We start from the raw sequence: 22,230 nt of genomic DNA on the forward strand, positions 1-22,230 counted from the left end.
GCAGAAAAAAAAGGTATGACTTTTACTAAATTAACTTCCAAAAAGGATTGATTAGTTGATTCAATATTTATTGAATTCCACAATGCACCAGGCATCACAGAAACACACAGAAAGAAGCAATTAATAACATGACATTATTTGGAGAAGGAAGTGATAAATTAGCAACAAACAAATCAGAAAATAACAATAGAACCTGAATACTAAATTATTTTAATGATTTGGTTTGCTTATTATTAGTATCCTTGAGCTAACAAATGGAAAGAACAGAAATGAATGCATCTAAAAAGAAATATCTATAATCTTACCGCACGGCAGTTAAGCATTTGCCTGCCAAAAGAGATAAATGATGTTCTTGTGTGCATGTGAAACTTATAAATGGCTGCAGCGAGACTCAGGATGATAACAATTGTGCTAAAGTAATAGCTCAGAAAACCATAATTGCTATTTAGTTGCTTTTTGTTGTAAAAGTGCAGAGTCTCGGGCAAACTGGTTAGTGTGCTGTGTCTGTGGTCTTAGACATGTTTCAAAGATATTTAGGCCATTTCAGATGACTCACGGATTTTAGTTACTGAGAAGTATAAAGTAAAGATGACCTTCCTAAATTCTCAGCTGTGTCTCCCAATGTTTGCAGAAAGTTAATTCAGCTTTGTTGTTTTAAATTACCCCACTAGGCCACTGTGAGTCCATACAGTAAAGAATTCTTCCTTTCCTGATGTGCCACACATTTCAGGCTCTCGGGATTCTCTTCAGTAACCCCTACACAATGGACAGGAATGCAGTCTCTCACTGCAGTGGGCTGCAGTATCAAGAAACCTTTCAGAAAAGTGCACATGATGCAGTGCTACCTGTCAGCCGGTGTCCCAGGTGCCTAGGAAGCCTCTCCGGACTTGTGCAGCCTACACTCTGACATTCAACATTCCCACCTCACACAGCCTCTGCAAGCGAGGTCCTGCAACCCCCAACTGAGATGCAGTATATCAACAACTTGAATGTTCATTTTGTTTTTGGAAACAAGTTGTAAGTAAAAATCTTCATCCATTGTTTCCCACGTTTATGAATCTGGCATTTAAGACATGCATTAGGCAATGCCCTTTTGAGTTCCCTTTAATGCTTACACATGGTAATATGTTAAAATGGAAAAGAACATCAATGGTTAAGCTTTTATGCAGAGATGTACAATTGATTTTGTATCATTAGGAAACAACAGCGATAATGAGATCCTTCAAGCAAATAACAAAACCTAAGCATTGTCATAGATGCTTGGCTTTTCAGAATTTTACAAATGACTTTTTTTTTATGACACAATTCCTTCAGTTTCTTAAATATTCCGAAGAGTCCACCTTAGCAATTATTAGAAACACCACAAATGCAGTAATGTGTTACCTTGCCATTATAATCACTGTTTCCTTATGCAAGTAAATAAAACAAACAAAACCCAGCTTCACACAGCACTGCCTTGGGAGCAGCAAAAGGCGCGCGGGGTACCGCACCCGGCCTGCCGGCGGGCCAGGGCAGCGAGATGCCGCAGACTGCGGCAGCAGCGGAGGCTTTCTGGCCGGGTGGCGGTGGCCGTGCACGGGAAGGCGCAGTGCAGCACACCCGCCATACCTTCCGCGTTGGCACTGCATCAGCGCCCACCGAAAAATCTCTCCCAGCCACCAACTACAATATACTTTTTGTTGGTTATGAAGAAATGGGAGGGGCAAGAGAGAAGAGGTAATGTGTGCATTTTGTGTGACAGATCATTATTTCTTCACATTCCCTAAAAAATTTCTCTTCCAAATATTTACCAGCCAATCCCAACTTCTTTCATCTGCCAGTTCCCTAAATCTGAAATTGCTCCTCCCTTGCAAATGCATTAAATGAGCCAGATTTTACGGTAAAGGCAAGGATACCAAGAGGCTCTAAAGTGCCCATTTCTCGGTTGCGGAAATTGCACCAAGTTTGGGTGGTGGAACAGTTCGCGTCTGCGGATCGGAGCGTTCAACTGGGGAGCGCTCCCAGGTAGAAGGGGTTGGAGACAGGTGGGCCTCCCGTTCTTGGAGGGCCCCAATTCCCAGGGAAGGCCCTTCCCGGTGTTCACGTTTGAGCGTGCGAGGAACCCTCCCTCCCGCAAGCAATAGCTCACCCGGCAGCATCTTCGAAAGCCCCAACATCGGGGCGGGGAGCGGGGAGACGGGAGGGTAGGGGGCAGCACCGCCTGGAGGCTCCCTCCGCGCCTTACGGTTTTCCCCCTGGCTCCTTGGCGCCCCCTGACGCCAGGCTCCCTGCAATTAGGCCAAGGGAGGCTGGACAGGCGGAGGCCCCAAGCGACCGGGAGCTTCGAGGCCCCTAGCTGGTGCACTCTCGGACGGCGCGGACCGGCGGGCGGCCCCACAGGAGGGCGCTGGGCGCTCAGGCCCGAGCGCAGCCCGCGGCCGCCGCCGCCGCCGCCGCTGCAGCCATGTCCGCGCGCCCGCGCTGCCGCAGCCCGGCTGTGATGTCATCAGGCGAGCCCCCGCCACGGCGCCCCATTCCCGCCCCCCGCGGGCCGCCGCGGCTGCAGCCCGGCGCAGCGTCCCCGCCCCGACCCACGTGCGCCCGTCTTGGGGATGCCGAGGCTGGCGGCGGCCGTCAGACGATGCACAGGGCCCAGGTGGCCACGGCGGCAGCGCTGCTCCTCCCCGCCCGCCGCGTCCCCGGCGGGGCTGAGCCTGGGGGCTGCGCATGGACAGGGGCGGAGGCGCCTGGGGCGGGAGGAGAGAGGCTCTCCGCCGCCAAGTCCCAGCCTGGTCGCCGTCTGCTGAGTCATGGCCAGCGCTCCCCGCAGCCCTGGATCCGTCGCTTAGCGCGGGGTGCGCAGCCATTGGGCCGGGCGCGGGGCCGCGTGCGCCGGGCATGACGCGCTGATCCGCGCTCGCCCGTGCCCGCCGCTTCGGCGTGCGCCCAGAGCGGGTGCCTGTGCCGCCGCCCTCCAGCCCCGCCGCCCAGCGGCCCCCGCCTCGCCCGCACCATGATCGCCGCGGCTTTCCTGGTCTTGCTGAGACCCTACAGCATCCAATGCGCCCTCTTCCTCTTGTTGCTTCTGCTAGGCACCATAGCCACCATCGTCTTCTTCTGCTGCTGGCACCGCAAGCTCCAGAAAGGGAGGCATCCGATGAAATCGGTCTTTTCGGGTCGTTCCAGGAGCAGAGGTAAGACACGCCGCGTTTCTTCAGCCCATTTGGAGAGTGACGCGAGGCTCGCTCGCTTTTGCGCCACTGCCCTTCGCTCCAGCATTGCCCACTCCCCAGGCTGAGGACGCCTATGGATTTAACGTGCCCTCACCCCCTTCCTCCAATCTCCTGGGCTGGGCAAAACACAGCGATGCCGAGTGCTGGGAGGAGAGGCATGGACGCAGATTCTTAGTGTCAGTTTGCTAAAGCCCCTGAGGGTATCCGGAGCGAAGTCTGGTGCTGCGGCAGCCTCCCTTCACCCATCCATCGCTTTCTTCATGGAGAGTTTCGGGCTCCCCAACTCCCCCAGAACTTTCCCTGAAACTTCTCATGTTGAAATCAGCTAGAGACTGGTGGCCTAGTAACCTCCCCGCCCTACAGGATGCCCCCACTGAATTCGAGGCGTCGGGAATGTGCCTTCCCGACCCCTCGCCCCACCCTCCCAACCCCCCAGGTAAGTCATCAGTTATTCGGCAGGTGAAGAACAGGGAGTTCAATGAAGTCTCATTTTTCTCTTTTCTCCCCAGATGCTGTTATGAGATCTCACCACTTTCGTTCTGAGGTAATTTATTTAGCGCGCACGCTCAAGGTCAGAAGAAGTTCTCTTTCCAGAGTACCAATATTAATCATATGCGTGTTAAGAAACCGGTAGGGCATTGCATGGCGGGCATGCTGTCCCCAACCGAACTAGTGCCCAGCGAAGAGTTTTAGCAAATTTTGTGTGTAGTGGAGCCGCTGGACACGAGGGGGAAAGACAGCTTCTAAAAGCACTGCAGACCTTACAAAACTTAGCCTCAGGGTGGCTCTCAGCGTCCCTTACAATCTGTAATTTGCCTGTGGAAGCTGTCAGCTGGGGTTGTTGGCTCGGATATCCCAACAGCAGAGAAGAGCTTTTAGGAAGTTGGTGCAGAGCAATTTGGTCCCTATGCATTTCATTTTAGACTTTCGGGTTTACATTGCTATTCACTGGTAAAGCTCTCCATGCTTTCTTAGGGCTATCTGATGGTTTTTGCAAAGTGATGGTGGTTGTGATCGGGCTTTATCAGGTCCTGTATGCTAGCCTCTACTCTCAAAATGTGGACTGTCCCTCCGTGAGCAGGTGGGAAGGTGCAGAGAGTGGGTGGGACTCCTGCAGCACCAGCTCCACTGAAGATGGAAGGAAACAAAACAAAACAAAAGCATCAGCTCCCTCCACCCAGCATTTCTTTATGAGTTTCCAGGCCAACCCCACTTAGTGTGAGAGATTTTCCCCTTTTTTTTGGAGCGTTTCACACAGCCAGGCTTGGAGGTTCCTGGTCTCACCGCTTGTTCTGGTTTATTCATCTTAGCAAACTTCATAGTCACACACCCTCCATTTACTTGTCATTTCCCTGAGAAGTTATTTCACATCTCATTTCACTAGTTAATCAGATGTTTTATTGCACCCTAGGTGTTTTATTGGACTCTGGTTGTTTGAAAGCTTTAACTGCATTATTATAACAGCATTCTAATGCCCAAAGAGCAATTCTACTGCATGTAGCCCTGGAGGGTGAGAACACTGTGCTCAATTTAGGATACTTAAGAGACTAAATTAACCAATCAGATAATCAGGCAGCGCATTCCTGGCTTTACACTAACTAGCAGTGTGGTGCTGGGAAACTCTCTTAGTTTCTCAGCACCTCAGTTTCCCCAACTGTAAAATAGGCTTAATAGTACTGACAGGGTTGTAGGGAGAAGATTTCGGGTTTACAAGTAATTATGTGAGAAACCCCACTTAGCCCTGCTGGTGTGACTCAGTGGTTGAGCATAGACCCATGAGCCAAGAGGTTCCTGATTTGATTCCTGGTCTGGGCACAAGCCTGGGTTTCAGGCTCAATCCCCAGTAGGGGGCAGACAGGAGACAGCCAATCGATGTCTCTCATTGATGTTTCCTTCTCTCTATTCCTCTCCTTTCCTCTCTCTAAAAATCAAAAAAACATTTTTTGAAGTATTTTTTTTAAAGAAAAAAACCCCACTTAGCTCATAGTAGGCATTCAATACTGGTTAGGTATTATTATATTTTGTAAAACTGAATTAAAAATGTGTAAAAATAAAAATCTGCAAGTTTTAAAGTCTTAATTAATTAATTCAAGTTTATGGGAAACAACACAAACGGTGTCTATCATGAAGCAACACTGTTGAATATCTAATTAATTTAATAGAATAACCCAGATAGATATGACAAAAATAATGGTCAGGGTGCAAACATCAAAATTTAGGATTTTGATTTTAAAAAGATATATACAGTTCCATTCAAGTAAGTGATAGAACAAGAATAATAATCCTGTTATGGTTTTTTTTTTAAGACTCCTATTTATTTTAAATATATTTTTATTGATTTTAGAGAGGAAGGGAGAGGGAGAGAGAGAAACATCAATGATGAGAGAAAAGTATTGATCAGCTGCCTCCTGCATGCCCCCTACTGGGGATCGAGCCTGCAACCCGGGCATGTGCCCTTGACTGGAATCTAACCTGGGACCCTTCAGTCCACTGAGCCAAACCAGCTAGGCCTGATGTGGGTAATTGTATTTGCCATCAGGTATTTCAGCTAAAGCACAAATAGAAAAAAATGAAATTGAACTGTATCTTGGTTAGTTATCTTGCAGTTAACTAAATATTTGTCCCAATCTTGCATTTTCTTAGGAATGCTGGGACCAGTTGTTTAATGCCTTAACTTGTTTCACAAGAATACTGGTACAGTCTGACATCCTGTGGGGACTTCATATTTGTCTCATCTGCTAACTGTGAGCTCCTTGAGGGCATGGACCATATCTCTCTTGTGTAGGGGTGTATCCCCACTGCCTGGTAGAGTGGGTTCTTAAGAAATATTTATTGAATGAATGAAAAATTCTTCAGGGGTGGCAGTTCCCATAACTGGACAAATAGAACTCAGAGTTGGGCAGAAAATAAAAATGCACATTCTCAGGACATTGCTCAGAATCCAACATTTGCTGAAACTCTTATTTGATCTTTCTAGGCTTTTAAAAAATTAGAGTTTGTATTAAAAATGTGATTCACTAATTATAATGAAGTAGATTTGGTTAATTTTTTTCTCCTCAGAAAATCAAATGCAAAATTAGCTTGATTTGTTGATGGGCTACCCGTGTTCCTTTTTGTACCAAGTTCCACCGATAAACTACTCTAAGAATGTTTTTTTATAAGTGAAAATCCTGAGACTGTGTTGCATGAGAATGTCATATTTCATCACTGTTTTATGTTTACCACAAATAAAACATTTTCCCTAAAAGGTAACGTAGGGAATTTTTTTTTCCTTTTCCCTTTCTATTAGAATGCCATTTCCTGTGGAATTTTCTCCTTGAGAAATACCTCTGAAGTTTTTGGGTATTAAAAAATTAGAATGGATATTCTTATTGCCTTTTAGCAGTAGTTGCTGCAAAATAATTAACGATCAAAGAAACTTTTCATTTTCTGACAAGTCATAATCATATTGAAGTAAGAATTCAGTGTCTTTTTGTTCCTTATTCCAATCTCAGTAAGTAGATCATTCTCGTTCAACATTTCCGTAGTGTTCAAGTGAGGAAAATGAGTTTAGGATCTGCTGACTCATTTTGAAATGGAAAAAAGCTTTGGGAAAGCCCTTGAACACATGGAAGAAGTTCGATTAGCACTTTACTGCTTTACTTGGCAGAGGATATTGCTTCTGCTACCCACATGCCCAGCAAGGAGTCCCATTGGGCGGGAAATTTCAGGATGTTCCTTCCCAGATAAATACTTCTCCAGGGAGGAAAACCATGGCACTGGTTTGCTTTGGGGAAGTTCTGCAGCAGGGAAGAAAGCCACATCTCTCTCATCTGAGGAGCTCCAGTGGGTTCCTTAATGTGTGATCTGGGATGAGTTTCTCTCTATGCCTCAGTTCCCTCATCAATTAAGTGGGGGTAATCCTAGAAACCCCCCATGGGCAGGTTAGGTAAGATATCCAGCATCAGCCAGGGCTGGGTAGGGTCTCCATCATATTCACTGTGCTCACTCAGAACTCAAGGAGACTGATTTGAAAATAACTGCTTTGAATTCTGTAAGAGAAAGAGCTGTATGCAAACAGCTCCTAAACTAAGTACAGTCTCAAAGAGATATTTGCACACCCATGTTGATAGCAGCGTTATTCTGAATTGCCAAGAGGTGGAAACAACCCAAGTGTCCATCAATGGATAAATGGTAAACAAAACATGGCATATCCATGTAATGGAATATTATTCAGCCTTAAAAAGGAAGGAAATTCTGACAGGTGCTACAGTGTAGATGAACTCTTCACTACATTGAATAAACACGTTTCTCCAACTCAGGTTCTTCTTCTGGAAGCTAGAAATAAATAATATAGATGCTGATAAGATGTTTTGGAACCATAACCACCACCAACCCTTTTTATTTTCACTTACTTGCAAACTTGTCTTTACTCGCTTTTTAATAATCCTCTAAATTTTAATAATTAACATATGAGAATGTGAAATTATTAATCCATCCAGCAAGTATAACCCTAATTCATTGACAGATAAAAAAGCCAATTAGATCAATAGAAATATGGGTTTTGTGTATGCAGGGAAAGAAGTTGTACAGTGATTTAATTAAGTCCTAAATTGCTAATGAGGAGAAGTGAATTCATATTGATGTAGGACTCAGTCTAGAAACCAAACGTTCGTATCTAAGAAGCGCCCTTTTCCTGAGGATTTATAATGTTTTGTGCTGTGACGTTATACAATGGTTAACTGTTACTCTAGATTCCTGTGGCGAAAATCAGGCAGTGACTATCCTGATTCTAAGGAAATTTCAGAAAGTGATAGGGGTAATTGAGGTACCATTAGGTTACGAGAAAGAGTCTTGGGAGTACTTCAGTAGACTGAAGACAATGATAAGGCCCTTTGAGAATACCCAGAGTGAGCAGTGGTAAACGATCCCTATTCATCAGCTCAGTAGAATAAGGGAAGCCTTGTTTCATAGAAGTAGGGAGAAGAGTGTGTTTTATGTCTATCAGGATTTGAGTAAAAGTCTTCACTTCCCATTTCAGGTAAAGGAACCCAAAGAGTTAACTCAAGTTAAGCAATTCCTGTAGAGTCACATAGCAAGATAAGGACTGAGTAAGACAAGAATTCCCTGGCTACGTTTGGTCTGCCCGTGGTGTTTAACTGCCACTCACAGCTAAGAGACTGATAATATGCCTGAAATTCTTTAAAAAAAATTTTTTTTTAATTTTATTTTAGAGAGGAAGGGAGAGGGAGAAAGAGAGAGAAACATCAATGATGAGAGAGAATCATTGGTTGGCTGCCTCCGGCATGCCCCCTACTGGGGATTGAGCCCACAACCCGGGCATGTGCCCTTGACCAGAATCAAACTTAGGACCCTTCAGTCCGCAGGCTGATGCTCCATCCACTGAACCAAACCAGCTAGGGCTGAAATTCTTAATGAAAGAGAGAAGCTAAGTTGAGTGCATTTTTAATGGACATTTCTTACAAAGCTGAATAGGCAACTGCTTTAGGATTTTCAGTGTTTATTCACATTCTCTTAAAAGGATGGTCCACACAAACCCTATTGGCCTCATTATATTCCCAGTGTCCCTGTACCACACCGTGGTAGAATGCTCAGTGAAATAACCACATTTCACAGCTTCTCATTACATTTATACTTTCATTACAAATTACTTAATTTAATGGATTAGAAAAAAATGAGAGTTTGTCATTTAGTTATCTTTTACAATTAGGTTATCTTTACAAATTCTTTTCCTATAGTTAAATTTCAGGTCTAAATTAATTTGTGCTAATTAAATTAGTTGTAATTTGAACTCTACACATATAGTGTTCATTTAGCGTCACTCAATTATTTTCACAATAAACACTTTTTTAAAAAATTACATACGAGGTTCGATGTTAGATACAGGGCTAACAAAGGGTCTGAGGTATAGACCATGCCCTTGATGATTAGTTCTAGGTCACTCCCAATATCAGTGTTGAAATTTTATAGTTACTGGTTTCTTCTGTTACGGTAACTGAACTGCTGTGCTCTTTCCAACTATGAGTCACAAATGTGACGAGAACATTAGAGGCCGAGGTGTATAAGTACAGCCAATATATTTGTATAACATCCACCCTATTCACAGGTTTATTACACCAGGGTCACCACTACCATATAATTTGCCCTTTAGCTACATGGTGACAAAACAGAATGCTGGAAGGAATAAATAAAAGAAGGAAGGGGGAAAAACACTTATTTTCATGCATCCAAACGAATTAAATGCGTTAGATGAATGTTGAAATAAAAGCTTTTCCAGAGAAGTTTGACTCTTTGTCTAACGATAAGGTTCAACAATGACTCCTTTTGAGATTTGGATTACAAAATATAACCAGGCTGACAAAGACAGGTATTGGCTTAATGAAAGGAATACAGGAATCGAGTCCAAAAATCCTGATTTTGGGTTCCAGCCCTGCTGTTAACTAACTGTGATTTTGGTCAAGTCTCTTAGTGTCTCCAAGACTTCTGTTTGGTGTCCTTACTGGTAACATGAAGATGATCTCTGAAGCGCCTTCCAGAAGTTTCAGGCCATGTTTCTGATATGTGCAAAAACACCATGCTAAAAAAGCGTATGTAAAACATGATTTCTGCCTTCTAGGAGCATAAGGCAGGCAAAGATAAAAATATAACTAGCTTAAGTACAAAGCAACAAATTACATGTGCAATAGGAATGGTTGGAATAGTTCTGATGAAATAATTGCTTCTAGTCGATGCGATCAGAGAAGGCTTCCGAGAGGAGGTGATGTTTATGCTGAAGCATGGGTTTGGGTAGTATCTAGCTAGACAAAGAGAGAATGAGAGCAACACCCCCAGGCCCGCAGAATGGCATGAAAATACACACAGATTTAGGAAGGCATGCCTGTTTTCAGAGCTCAGAATACACCAATATGATTAGAATGAAGGGTTCTTGATATTGCATAAGTAGGTTCCAACTACAATAAAAATAATTTTTGTGTACCACTTGACAGTTGACAAAAGCCTTTGACATAACATTTGATTTGAGGGTACCTGCTATGAGCCCCTTTTTAAAAATTAAGTTTATTGGGGTGACATTGGTTAATTGGATCATATAGGTCTCAGGTATGGATTTCCACATTACAAGATCTGTATGTTGCACTGTCTGCCACCACCCAAAGTCATATCACTTTCCTGTCATCAGATGAGCTCTTCCAAGAGAAGCAAAATTTGCCTATTTCTTTTCTAGCACTGTGGCAAGACAGCCTGATCACTCTTTTTTCCGCTCTGAGGGAAACTGCAGAGTCGTGGCCTCTGCTGTAGTGTGGAGGGCCTGGGAACATGACTCACTGTGGGTCTTTCTGGTCACCCGAGGCTGCACTTTGGCAGGATACCATGTTTTTCAGGTCCAGCACACAAGCATCACTGGGTTTTATTTTGACTGAAAACAGCATATGTCCAGGGATTTGTGACAACCTGCTCATATGTTCAGTGTTCATTACAAATCTTCACGCAAAGTATAATAATTTTTCAGGTATTTCATTATGTACAAGGCCGTTTCTATCAGCTTTGAAATACTTTACATTTTTATAAAGTATTTGAAATGTGTCTATATTTAAACTTCTTCCTTGAAAATTCCTGTTGCACAAGAATTAGTCTAAGTGTTTACACCCTCCTCAGACCCTCTAGCCTACTTCTCCACCCTCAGCCAGTGACCTTTGTCTCTTAACTCACAGTGAACATCAGTGCCATCAGGTAACAGCGCCATACATTTCTTGCCCCTAAAAACTAAATGGCATCTTAAACTTCCCTCCCAGTCCAATGGAAAATTCGTTTGTCCTCTGTGCTAGTAGTTTATGCTTATGTTGTGAAATTTTTTTTCATCTCTTGGGGGATGATGTTCCATTAGTCCTTCCTTCCTCCTTTATCTGCCCTCTCTGTGGGCTCCTTTCCCTCATATATAAATGTCATACATGCTTCCTTTTGAAAACCACAATACAAACCTCTCTATACCATCAGCTCTTCTCTTGGCAAGAGAAGTTTCCTGAAAAAGGCTTTTATTTGTCACCTCCTATTCCTCACCTCTCATTCACTCCTCACCTTTATAACCGAGCCTCTGCTGCTACTGCTATTTAAAGTCACTCAAGCCCCGCCAGCGTGACTCAGTGGTTGAGCATCGACCTATGAACCAGGAGGTCATGGTTCGATTCCCGGTCAATGTACTTGGGTTGTGGGCTCGATCCCCAGTGTGGGTGTGCAGGAGGCAGCCGATCAATGATTCTCTCTTATCATTGATGTTTCTATCTCTCCCTCTCCCTCTCTAAAAGAAAAAAATAAACACACACAAACAAAACCCTGTCTTTCAGAAAGCTTACGTTTAAAAAATAAATAAAGTCACTTAGGCTCCTCTGTGATTTCTAAATTTCTAAATCAAGTATATCAGTCTTTTTTTTTTTTTTTTAGGTTTTTATAGTTTTGGGATTTGAGGTTCTTTTAAATTAAATCTTTATTGTTCAGATTATTACAGTTGTTCCTTTTTTTCCCCCCATAGCTCCCTTCCACCTCCACCTGGTTCCCATCCCACCCTCTGCCCTTACCTCCCCCCGCGCCCTGCACTGTCCTCATCCATAGGTATACGATTTTTGTCCAGACTCTTCCCGTACCCCCACACCCCTTTCCCCCTGAGAATTGTCAGTCCACTCCCTTTCTATGCCCCTGATTCTATTATATTCACCAGTTTATTCTGTTCATCAGATTATTTATTCATTTGATTTTTAGATTCATTGTTGATAGATATGTATTTGTTGTTCATAATTTTTATCTTTACCTTTTTCTTCTTCTTTCTCTTCTTAAAGGATACCTTTCAGCATTTCATATAATACTGGTTTGGTGGTGATGAACTCCTTTAGCTGTTTCTTATCTGTGAAGCTCTTTATCTGACCTTCAATTCTGAATGGTAGCTTTGCTGGGTAAAGTACTCTTGGTTGCAGGTTCTTGCTATTCATCACTTTGAATATTTCTTGCCACTCCCTTCTGGCCTGCAAGTTTCTGTTGAGAAATCAGCTGACAATCGTATGCGTACTCCCTTGTAGGTAATTGAGTCTCTTTCTCTTGCTGCTTTTAAGATTCTCTCTTTGTCTTTTGCTCTTGGCATTTTAATTATGAGGTATCTTGGTGTGGTCTTCTTTGGATTCCTTTTGTTTGGGGTTCTCTGAGCTTCCTGGACTTGCAAGTCTATTTCTTTCACCAGGTAGGGGAAGTTTTCTGTCATTATTTCTTCAAATAGGTTTTCAATATCTTGCTCTCTCTCTTCTTCTGGCACCCCCATAATTCGGATGCTGGTACGCTTGAAGTTGTCCCAGAGGCTCCTTACACTATCTTCATACTTTTGGATTCTTTTTTCTTTTTGTTTTTCCCGTTGGGTGTTTTTTGCTTCTTCTTTTTTCTTTCTTTCTTTTTTTTTTTATTAAATCTTTATTGTTCAGATTACATTTGTTCCTCTTCCCCGCCCCCCATAACTCCCCTCCTCCCAGTTCCCGCCCCACCCTCCGCCCTCACTCCCCACCCACTGTCCTCATCCATAGGTGCACGATTTTTGTCCAGTCTCATCCCGCATCTTCCATTCCCCTTCCCCCCCCAAGAATAGTCAGTCCATTCCCTTTCTATGTCCCTGATTCATTATAATCACCAGTTCATTCTGTACATCAGATTATTTATTCACTTGATTCTTAGATTCACTTGTTGATGGATGCATGTTTGTTGTTCACAATTTGTATCTTTACCTTTTTCTTCTTCCTCTTCATAAGGATACCTTTCAGCATTTCGTATAATACTGGTTTAGTGGTGATGAACTACTTTAGCTTTTCCTTATCTGTGAAGCTCTTTATCTGATCTTCAATTCTGAATGATAGCTTTGCTGGATAAAGTAATCTTGGTTGTAGGTTCTTGGTATTCATCACTTTGAATATTTCTTGCCATTTCCTTCTGGCCTGCAAAGTTTCTGTTGAGAAATCAGCTGACAGTCGTATGGGTATTCCCTTGTAGGTAATTGAGTCTCTTTCTCTTGCTGCTTTTAAGATTCTCTCTTTGTCTTTTGCTCTTGGCATTTCAATGATGATGTGTCTTGGTGTGGTCCTCTTTGGATTCCTTTTGTTTGGGGTTCTCTGCGCTTCTTGGACCTGTAAGTCCATTTCTTTCACCAGGTGGGGGAAGTTTTCTGCCATTATTTCTTCAAATAGGTTTTCAATATCTTGCTGTCTCTCATCTTCTGGCACCCCTATAATTCTGATATTAGTGCGCTTAAAGCTGTCCCAGAGGCTCCTTACACTATCTTCATATTTTCGGATTCTTTTTTTATTTTGCTTTTCCAGTTGGGTGTTTTTTGCTTCTTCGCATTTCAAATCTTTGGCTTCATTCTTGCGCTCCTCTGGTCTGCTATTGGGTATAATATTCTTTATTTCAGTCCGTGTATGCTTAATTTCTAGTTTCTTTATCATAGCATCGAGGGTCTCATTAGTTTTCGTGAGGCTCTCCTCAAGTTTATTGCAAGCCCTCAAAATTGCGTTTTTTAGCTCTATATCCTCCATTTCTGTCATTTTTTTTGTCTCCGCATTTTTTATGCTTTCTTGGTGCACCCCCTTGTGGTCTTTGTGTGCAGTCTTGTTCTAGTTAAGCCTTGATTGTTGTAGTTAATACTAGAGGGATTTGACCACCAGGCCGACTGGCTGTGGGAAAACTTCTGTCCTCTGGGGAGGTGCTAATCTAGCCTTTGCCTGAGGCGCTCCGGCAAATGGCTCTGCACAGGGCTTGGGCGGGGCGGGGTGGGATCAACAGGGCGGGCGGAGGTAGCAGTTATGGCTGCTCTCAGTTCCCTTCCCAGAGGCTCTGCTTCTCAGAACCCCGGCAACCGCTGCAAACCTTGGAGAGAAAGCTGCCCTCACGTTCCAACTGATGCTAGACAATCCCGCTTCTCCCGTTTGAGTCTGAGTCCCTAGAGACTCGCCGGGATCTGGAGCTCAGAGTCTGAGACTCCCTCCTGATTGAAAACGACAATCGCGCCCTCAGCCACCAGCCCGCTTTGTGCGCGCACCTCAGCACCTTTAAAGTTTCCACACTGCGCCTCCTCTGAGCCTCGGAATGCTGTTGTCTTTCCTTCTAGTTGAAGAGTCTCTCCTCAGCCAGCCTTCCTGTGGTTCTGGGTGATGTCCGTTCTGTCTTTTAGTTGTATTTTTGAAGTGGTTGTTTGCGGCAGCGGTCTCCGGTGTTTACCTATGCCGCCATCTTGGTCTAATCCCCTGCTTCTTCGTATTTCAAATCTTTGACTTGATTCTTGCGATCCTCTAGTCTGCTGTTGGATCTCTGTATAATATTCTTTACTTCAGTCAGTGTATGCTTAATTTCTAGTTGGTCCTTTTTCATGTCTTCGAGGGTGTCACTAAATTTATCGGCGGTTTCTAGAAAATTCTTGAAAAACCTTATAACTGTGGTTTTGAACTCTATATCCAGTAGTTTGCTTTCCTCCATTTCTGTCATTTGTGACCTGTTTCTTTGTCTCCGCATTTTGGCTGCTTCCCTGTGTTGTTAGAGTGGCTTTCTGTGCTAGATGTCCATAGGGCCCAGTGGCTCAGCTTCCCTAATTACCTGAGGTGTGTACTCTTGGTGCACCCCTTTGTGGGCTGTGTGCACAGTCTTGTTGTAGTTAAGCCTTGATTATTGTTGGTATCACTGGGAGGAATTGACCTCCAGGCCAATTGGCTGTGAGAATCAGCTGTGTCTACGGTGGGAGAACTTCTGTGCTGGAGATACCCTTCTGGGGCAAGACTTGCTTCAGTGGGGCTTTGGTGCTCACTGAGTCTGCCCCCTGAGTGTGTCCCTTATGGATCTGAGGAGTTGTAATCTGGATGGTCCCACTCTGACCACTGGGCACACTGGCTCTAGGATCTCTAAGGAGGTGTTAATTTAGCCTCTGCCTGAGGCTCCCCAGCAGGAGCTATGGAGAGATCTGCAGATTCCTCTTCCTTGTTTGGGGTTTGGAGGTGCCCAGATGAGGCCCAGCTGTGAAGCAATGCAAACTGCTGTGGGGCCTTGGGCCTTCTTTTGGATGTTCTGGGTCTCTCTGACCCAGCTGCAGTTTGTTAGGTAATTTTAGATTGCAAAGGGCCAGGCCATTCATATGCAAAAGCCTCTGTGCACAGCTTGGGTGGGGCCGGGTCTCAGGGAATCAACAGGGCAGAGCAAACAGCTATGGCTGATCCTCAGCCCTGCCCTAAGAGTCCCTGGTGTCAGTGTCCCTCGGTAATTGCTGCAAGCACCTCTGAGAGAAAGCCGCCCTCGAGTTCTGCCCGCTGCCAGACAGTCCAGTTTCTCACCGCATGAGTCTGGGTCCCCAGAGACTACCCCGGAACTGGAGTTCAGGGCCATCAGAAGCTTGTGTCTCTCCCGATTGAAAAAGACAGCCGTGTCCTCAGTTGCCAGCCCTTTCCACGTGCGCCTCCTTACCGGTGCACTTTACTTCCGCACCTCCTCTGAGTCTCAGTGTGCTTTTCTCTTTCCTTCTAGTCGTAGAATTTCCACTCAGCCAGCCTTCCTGTGGTTCTGGATGATGTCCGTTTTGTCTTTTAGTTGTATTTTTGAAGTGTTTGTGCGAGGCAGCAATTTCAGGTGTTTACCTATGCTGCCATCTTGGTTTTTCTCCAAGTATATTAGTCTTTACATAATTGATACTGTTGGCCACAGATTGCTTCTTGAAACTCTTCCAGGTTTTTGGACAATACTTTCTTTTAAAATATATCTGTCTTCTTCTTTTTTAAAAATATGCTTTTATTGATTTCAGAGAGGAAGGGATAGGGAGAAAGGGATAGAAACATCAATGATGAGAGAGAATCATTGATTGGCTGTCTCCTGCATGCCCCCCACTGGGGATCAAGCCTACAACCCGGGCACGCGCCCTAACCAGGATTCAAACTGTGACCACCTGGTTCATAGGTCGATGCTCAACCACTAAGCCACTCTGGCCAGACATAAAATATATATTTATTAAAAAATAATAATTTATTGATTTCAGAGAGAGGAAGGAAGAGGGAGAGAGAGGAACAGCAATGATGAAAATCATTGATCAGCTGCTTCCTGTACGCCCCCCACAGGGGATGGAGCCCACAACCTGGGCATGTGCTCTGATGAGGAATTGAATCCTGACCTCCTGGTTCATGGGTTGACACTAAACCACAGAGCCACATCGGCCAGGATGGACAATACTTTCTTTACTCACCACCTTCCCCTTCTTTTCTGGCCATGCCTCCCTCTGTTCCTTTACAAGGTCTTCTTCCTACTTATATGTTGATATTCCCAAGGTCCTGCCTTGGGCTTAATTTTTTAAAACAGCTTTATTGAGATATAATTCACATACTATACAGTTTACCTATTTAAAGTATATGTTTTAGTGCCTTTTAGTATATTTACAAGGTAGTGCCATCATCACAGAATTTCATTTGAAAACATTTTCATTATCCCCCAAAAGAAACTCAGTACTTGTATCAGTCACACACACACACACACACACACACACACACCCCAACCCTAGGCAACAACTAATCTACTTTTTTTCTTAATAGATTTTTTGGGTTTCATTTTTGCTCAACCTGTTAAAGCTTTACTTGTGAGATCACATCATACTTACTGTTTTACCCCATATATAATGGTTACTCTGAAATCTGTATGTCAAATTCAGGCTTCATCTTGACGTCTGAATAGATATAGAGGCTCAATTGCTTTCTCCTTTCACATGATGTACCATGGGTATCTCAAGCTGAATGCTGAACTCATTTCCTCACCATATCTATCCCTGTTTTGGATAATGGTACCACCCCCTTTACCCCTAAAGTTGCTCAAACTAGAAATCTGTAAGATAGGACAGACCACTCCTTATCCATCCTGCCCTGTCTGTCTTCTCTTTAAAATATCTCGGGGATCTGACTTCCTTACTGTCCCCACTGTGGTTATCTTGGCTCAGGTCCTGTAATAAAACTCCAGACAAATCTCCCTGCTTCCCCACCCCCAATCCATACACACTCATTTCATAAGGATCATTCCAAAATATAAATGAATTATTAAAACTTTTATCACTCATGGAGACATTCAGATTCAAGTAATCTCAGCATAAAGTGGGTTATTAATACGCAGGGGTTTATATTCTCTTGTTGCAAGAGGTCTAGAGCTGCTGCTGGCTTTGCTTGAGCTGCTCTCCTGTGTCATTGCTAGTGTGTTAGGGATAATCCTGGCCTTTCCCTCCTGGTTGCAGGATGGCTGGGCATGGTTCCAGACATCATGCCCAAATTCAAGGAAGGAAGGAGGGGAAGGAGCAGAGCCGGCCAAGGAAGGATATTCATCAGAAAATCAAAAGCTTTGCTAGAAACCTTTCCAGTTAGATTTCTTCTTATAACTTGACAGGTCAGAACTGTGTCACAAGGCCACCTTTCACACTCGAGTGAAGCTTGGCATATGAGCTTTTCTTTTTCCATCTGCAGTAGAGGTAGGCAAGAAAGAAAGGGTTGGGTAAACCATATTCCTCTCCTACTTAAAATCTTCAGTGGTGCCCTGCCCAGTGTGGCAAGGTGGTTAGAGTGTCGGCCAGCACACTAAAGGGTTGCAAGTTCAACTCCTGGTCAAGGGCATGTACCTGGGTTGGGACACGTGCAGGAGGCAACCAGTCTATGTGTCTCTCTCACATCCATGTTTCCCTCCCTCCCTCCCTCCCTCCCTCTCTTCCATTCTCTGAAAAGCAATGGAAAAAATATCCTCAGGTGAGGATTAAGAATAATAATAAAATCCCTCAGTGGTTTCCCATTTCCTTCAAGCTAATGAAGGACAACCTTCTTAATATAACATCAGAAAGATCCCTATCCTGATGTCCTTGTGATAGTTCTAACCTAACCATGTTCACACTTGTAAGTGTCCAAACAGACCATAACCTTTTAGGATTATTGTTTCCAACCGAGAAAACTTCCATTCCTCTTCCTTTTCTCTGCTCACTCCCCCCTAACAGCAACAACAACAACAAAATATTTGGGCACAAAAGACTGACTCCTGCTCTTCCTTTAAAACCCGGGTCGTAGGTCATCTCCTCCAGGACACTCTTTCAGCTCACTCCTCATAATCACAATTGAGGTTCTGGGTGTGTTTTTCTTTTCTTTTTTTTTGGTCTTTCCTACAAGATTGTATCTTGAAGGTAGTGTAAATCTTTAGTTTTTAGCTCAGTGTCTGGCACAGAGTGAAGCTTAGTAAATGTTCCCGGAATGGATGAATATTAAACATTTTCTACAAGTTAGCATAATTTTCAATTCTCATGGATTCTGTAACTTTCTAAATATTACCGTATCCCTCTTTTACTTAAAGGGAAAGAGACAGATGGTTTTCATTTTTTATCTCAGACATACAGTTATGCCTTAGTTAGCATCCTATGGTTACTTAGAAAATACACAGATTCAGGCACTTTTGAAAAATGAGTTGAAAATTTCCCTGACATTTTTATTCATTATTGAAGAGATTTTCATACCTTGATGTGAGTTTTGAACAAAATTTTTAATATTTAATGTTTTATTTAAAGTATATTTTTATTGATTTTTTACAGAGAGGAAGGGAGAGGGATAGATAGTTAGAAACATCGATGAGAGAGAATCATCAATTAGCTGCCTCCTGCACACTCCCCACTGGGTATGTGCCCGCAACCAAGGTACACGCCCCTGACGGGAATCGAACCTGCGACCCCTCAGTCCGCAGGCCGACGCTCTATCCATTGAGCCAAACCGGTCAGAGCAATATTTAATGTTTTTAGCTTAGTTTATAATCTGAAAAAATCAGCGTAAGTATATTCTGAATTATCTTGTAACCAATTTACCTTATCACCAGTATTGTCACCCAATTCTAGTGCCTGAATTTACTTTTTCTTCACAATCACATTGGTATCGGTATTACTTTAACTGTCATGATCTTAAGAGGAAAGATCAGGGGCAATTTTAATGTGTAAATTATGCATTCATGCTTGGTGAGGGCCAAATGGTGTGCTTTGGTAATCTTTAGTAACTCGTTTTGAGACATGTGGTGTAGAATTTAAGTAAAAGAGCATCAGAAATGATAAATGTCAAGATAAGTAGAAAAAACAATTTTATTCCTCTTAATTAAAAAAAGTACATATAATTTTAAAGCACATATTATAACATTGTCTTGTGGGGTTTATAATATACATATTCTATAGTATGTATTATAGAATATGTTATAACATTCTATAATACATATTATACAGAGAGATAAATATATACATTTGGCAGCTTTAGTGTAGAGAAATACAGGGAAATAAATGAACTCCCTACAGATTGCAAGGTTTCTACATTTTATATGAAGTGGTGTATTAAAGCTTGAAGAAGGCATTAGAAACAACAACAATAATAAAAGCATAATATGCTAATTAGACCAGATGTCCTTCCAGACGTCCTTCCATCCTTCTGGACAAAGCCCAGGTCCCAGGTGCCTGCCAGCGGCCAGAGGGAGGGAAGCCTGTGTACTGGCTGCCAGAGGGGAAAGAAGGCATACTTTGCATGATTTTCGTGCATTGGGCCTCTAGTAAGTATATAAGTTATTTGATTTATCTCTTCTCATCCTCTTACCCCCACACCGAGGTATGTCAGTCTGTTCTATGCCTCCATGCTTCGGGTCTTATTTTGGTCAATTCATTTTGTGCATTAGATTCCACAGATAAGTAAGATCATGTGATGTTTGTCTTTCTCTGATGGGCTTATTATACTTAGCATAATAGTCTCCAAGTCCACCCAATGCTGCCTCAAAGGGTAAAAGATCCTTCTTTTTCATAGCTGCACAGGATTCCATTGTGTAAATGTACCACTGCTTTTTTATTTCTTCATTTACTGATGGGCACTTGGGCTGTTTCCAAATCTTAGCTATTGTAAATAACATTGCCATGAGCATAGGGGTGCATATATTCTTTCTTACTGTTATTTAGGGGTTTTTAGAATATATCCCTAGAATTGGGATCACTGGGTCAAAAGGCAGTTATATTTTTAATTTTTTGAGGAAACTTCCTACAGTTTTCCATAGTGGCTGCACCAATCTGGATTCCCACCAGCAGTGAACTAGTGTTCCCTTTTCTCTGCATCCTCACCAGCACTTGTTTGTTGATTTATTGATGATAGCCATCTGACAGGTGTTAGGTGATATCTCATTGTGGTTTTAATTTGCATTTCTCTGATGATTAGTGACGGTGAGCATTTTTTCATGTCTCTTGGCCATTTGTATGTCCTTTTTGGAGAAGTGTCTATTCAGGTCCTCTGCCCATTTTTTAATTGAATTGTTTGTCTTACTTTCGTTGAGTTGTATAAGTACTTTATATATTTTGGAGATTAACTCTTATCAGATGTATCATTGGCAAATATGTTCTCCCATACAGTGGGCTCCCTTTTCATTTTGATGGTGGTTTCTTTTGCTGTGCAGAAGCTTTTTATTTTGATACTAGAGGCCTGGTGCACAAAAATTTGTGCACTCGGGGGGTGCAGAAGCTTTTTATTTTGATATAGTCCCATTTGTTTATTTTTTTCTTTTGTTTCTCCCATTTAGCTTTTAAAGATGGAACTCCATCCTTTGCTTGGTTTTACTAGTAAGTATGTATGAAATGCTACAATAGGACATAGTAATAATGGCACTCAGACAAATGGAAATGGTCAGGAGACACAAATATACATGTGAAATAAACTCAGCATTTCAATAAAAGTAAAAAACATTAAATTTAATTTCAATTAAAATGGGCAAATATTGAAACATTTACCAAAGAAGATCTATGAGGTGCTAATAAGCACATGAAAAAGTGGTGAAAATCATTAGTCATTAGGTAAAAGCAAATTAAAACTAGAGATACCACTTTTAAACCCACTACAGTGGTTGGCAAACTGCGGCTCGGCCAACCGCGGCTCGTGAGCCACATGTGGCTCTTTGGCCCCTTCAGTGTGGCTCTTCCACAAAATACCGGCTCTTCCACAAAATACCGACTTCTGTGCATGGGCCACGAAGTTTCAATCGCACTGTACGTGCGCGCCCGCACATGGTATTTTGTGGAAGAGCCACACTGAAGGGGCCAAAGAGCTACATGTGGCTCGTGAACCGAGGTTTGCCGACCATGGCACTAGAATAGCTATAATTAAAGAACAGAAAATAACAAGTATTAACAAAGATAATACTTGGAGAAACTGGAACCCTCATGCATTGCTGGTGAGAATGTTAAATTGTACAGCCACTTTGGAAAACACATAAACTTACAATATAAGCTACCTATTCTACTCTGGGTATCTGCCCAATATAAATGAAAACATATCGCTACAAAAAGATTTTAAGCAAATATTTATAGCAGAATTATTTACAATAGCTAAAAATTGGAGAGGGAAATCTAATATCCATCAACTGGTGAATGGATAACCAAGTGTGGTATACTCATAGAATGGAATACTATTCAGCAATAAAAATGAACAAGCTACTGATACATGCTACAATATGATACATATTACAACCTGGATGAACTCAGAATCATTAACCTGGATGAAAGAAGCCAGATGCAAAAGATACATATTCTATGACTCCACTTACTGGCAATGCCCAGAAAGGCAACTCACTAGACACCAAAAGCAGATTAGTGGTTGTGGGGTGTGGGGTAGACACATTTCTCACGACTGCAAACAGGCATGAGAAATTATTCTGGGGTGATGGAGAATAATCTAAAACTGGAAATTACTCCTCAAAATTGTTTTGAAAAATTATTAGGCCTAGAAATTTCAGGTGGACATAATTTTCAGATATATACAAGCCAAAATATTGGAAAAGATTGTCTAGAGAAAAAAAGAAAAAGCTTAGAATGAGTGCTTTGGGGGGAAAAATGAGTGCTTTGGGGATAAACATCAGCAAACTAGAGGTAATTCTAAAAATTATCTATGATAGATTGCAAAAGTGACCACAACACTCTGCAACTGCTCTCATCAGAACTCTATTTCCC

The 22,230-nt window shown here is 42.7% G+C and overlaps 2 protein-coding genes across 14 annotated transcripts in view; one reads left to right on the top strand and one right to left on the bottom strand.

The window, feature by feature from the left end:
* Positions 1-2,340, bottom strand: part of BEND6 (BEN domain containing 6) — a 50,115-nt gene extending 47,775 nt beyond the window's left edge. For 2 of the 4 annotated variants that reach the window (XM_070418336.1, XM_070418337.1), the window contains exon 1: positions 2,129-2,336. The gene's annotated coding sequence lies outside the window, so the exon portion shown is untranslated. Of the gene's footprint in view, positions 1-2,128 lie in introns of all 4 variants that reach the window. The other 2 variants (XM_070418339.1, XM_070418338.1) reach the window with 2 other exon arrangements.
* Positions 2,341-2,992: 652 nt separating this feature from the next.
* DST (dystonin) overlaps positions 2,993-22,230 on the top strand; it is a 432,285-nt gene continuing 413,047 nt past the window's right edge. For all 10 annotated transcript variants that reach the window (XM_070418341.1, XM_070418345.1, XM_070418343.1 and 7 more), the window contains exons 1-2: positions 2,993-3,173; positions 3,722-3,756. In XM_070418341.1, coding sequence (XP_070274442.1) covers positions 2,993-3,173; positions 3,722-3,756 — 216 coding nt within the window. The remainder of the gene's footprint in view (positions 3,174-3,721; positions 3,757-22,230) is intronic.

Source organism: Myotis yumanensis, unplaced genomic scaffold, assembly GCF_028538775.1.
Source record: "Myotis yumanensis isolate MYYU_CA2020_CCGP unplaced genomic scaffold, mMyoYum1.0.hap1 SCAF_6, whole genome shotgun sequence".
NCBI classification, from domain to species: domain Eukaryota; kingdom Metazoa; phylum Chordata; class Mammalia; order Chiroptera; family Vespertilionidae; genus Myotis; species Myotis yumanensis.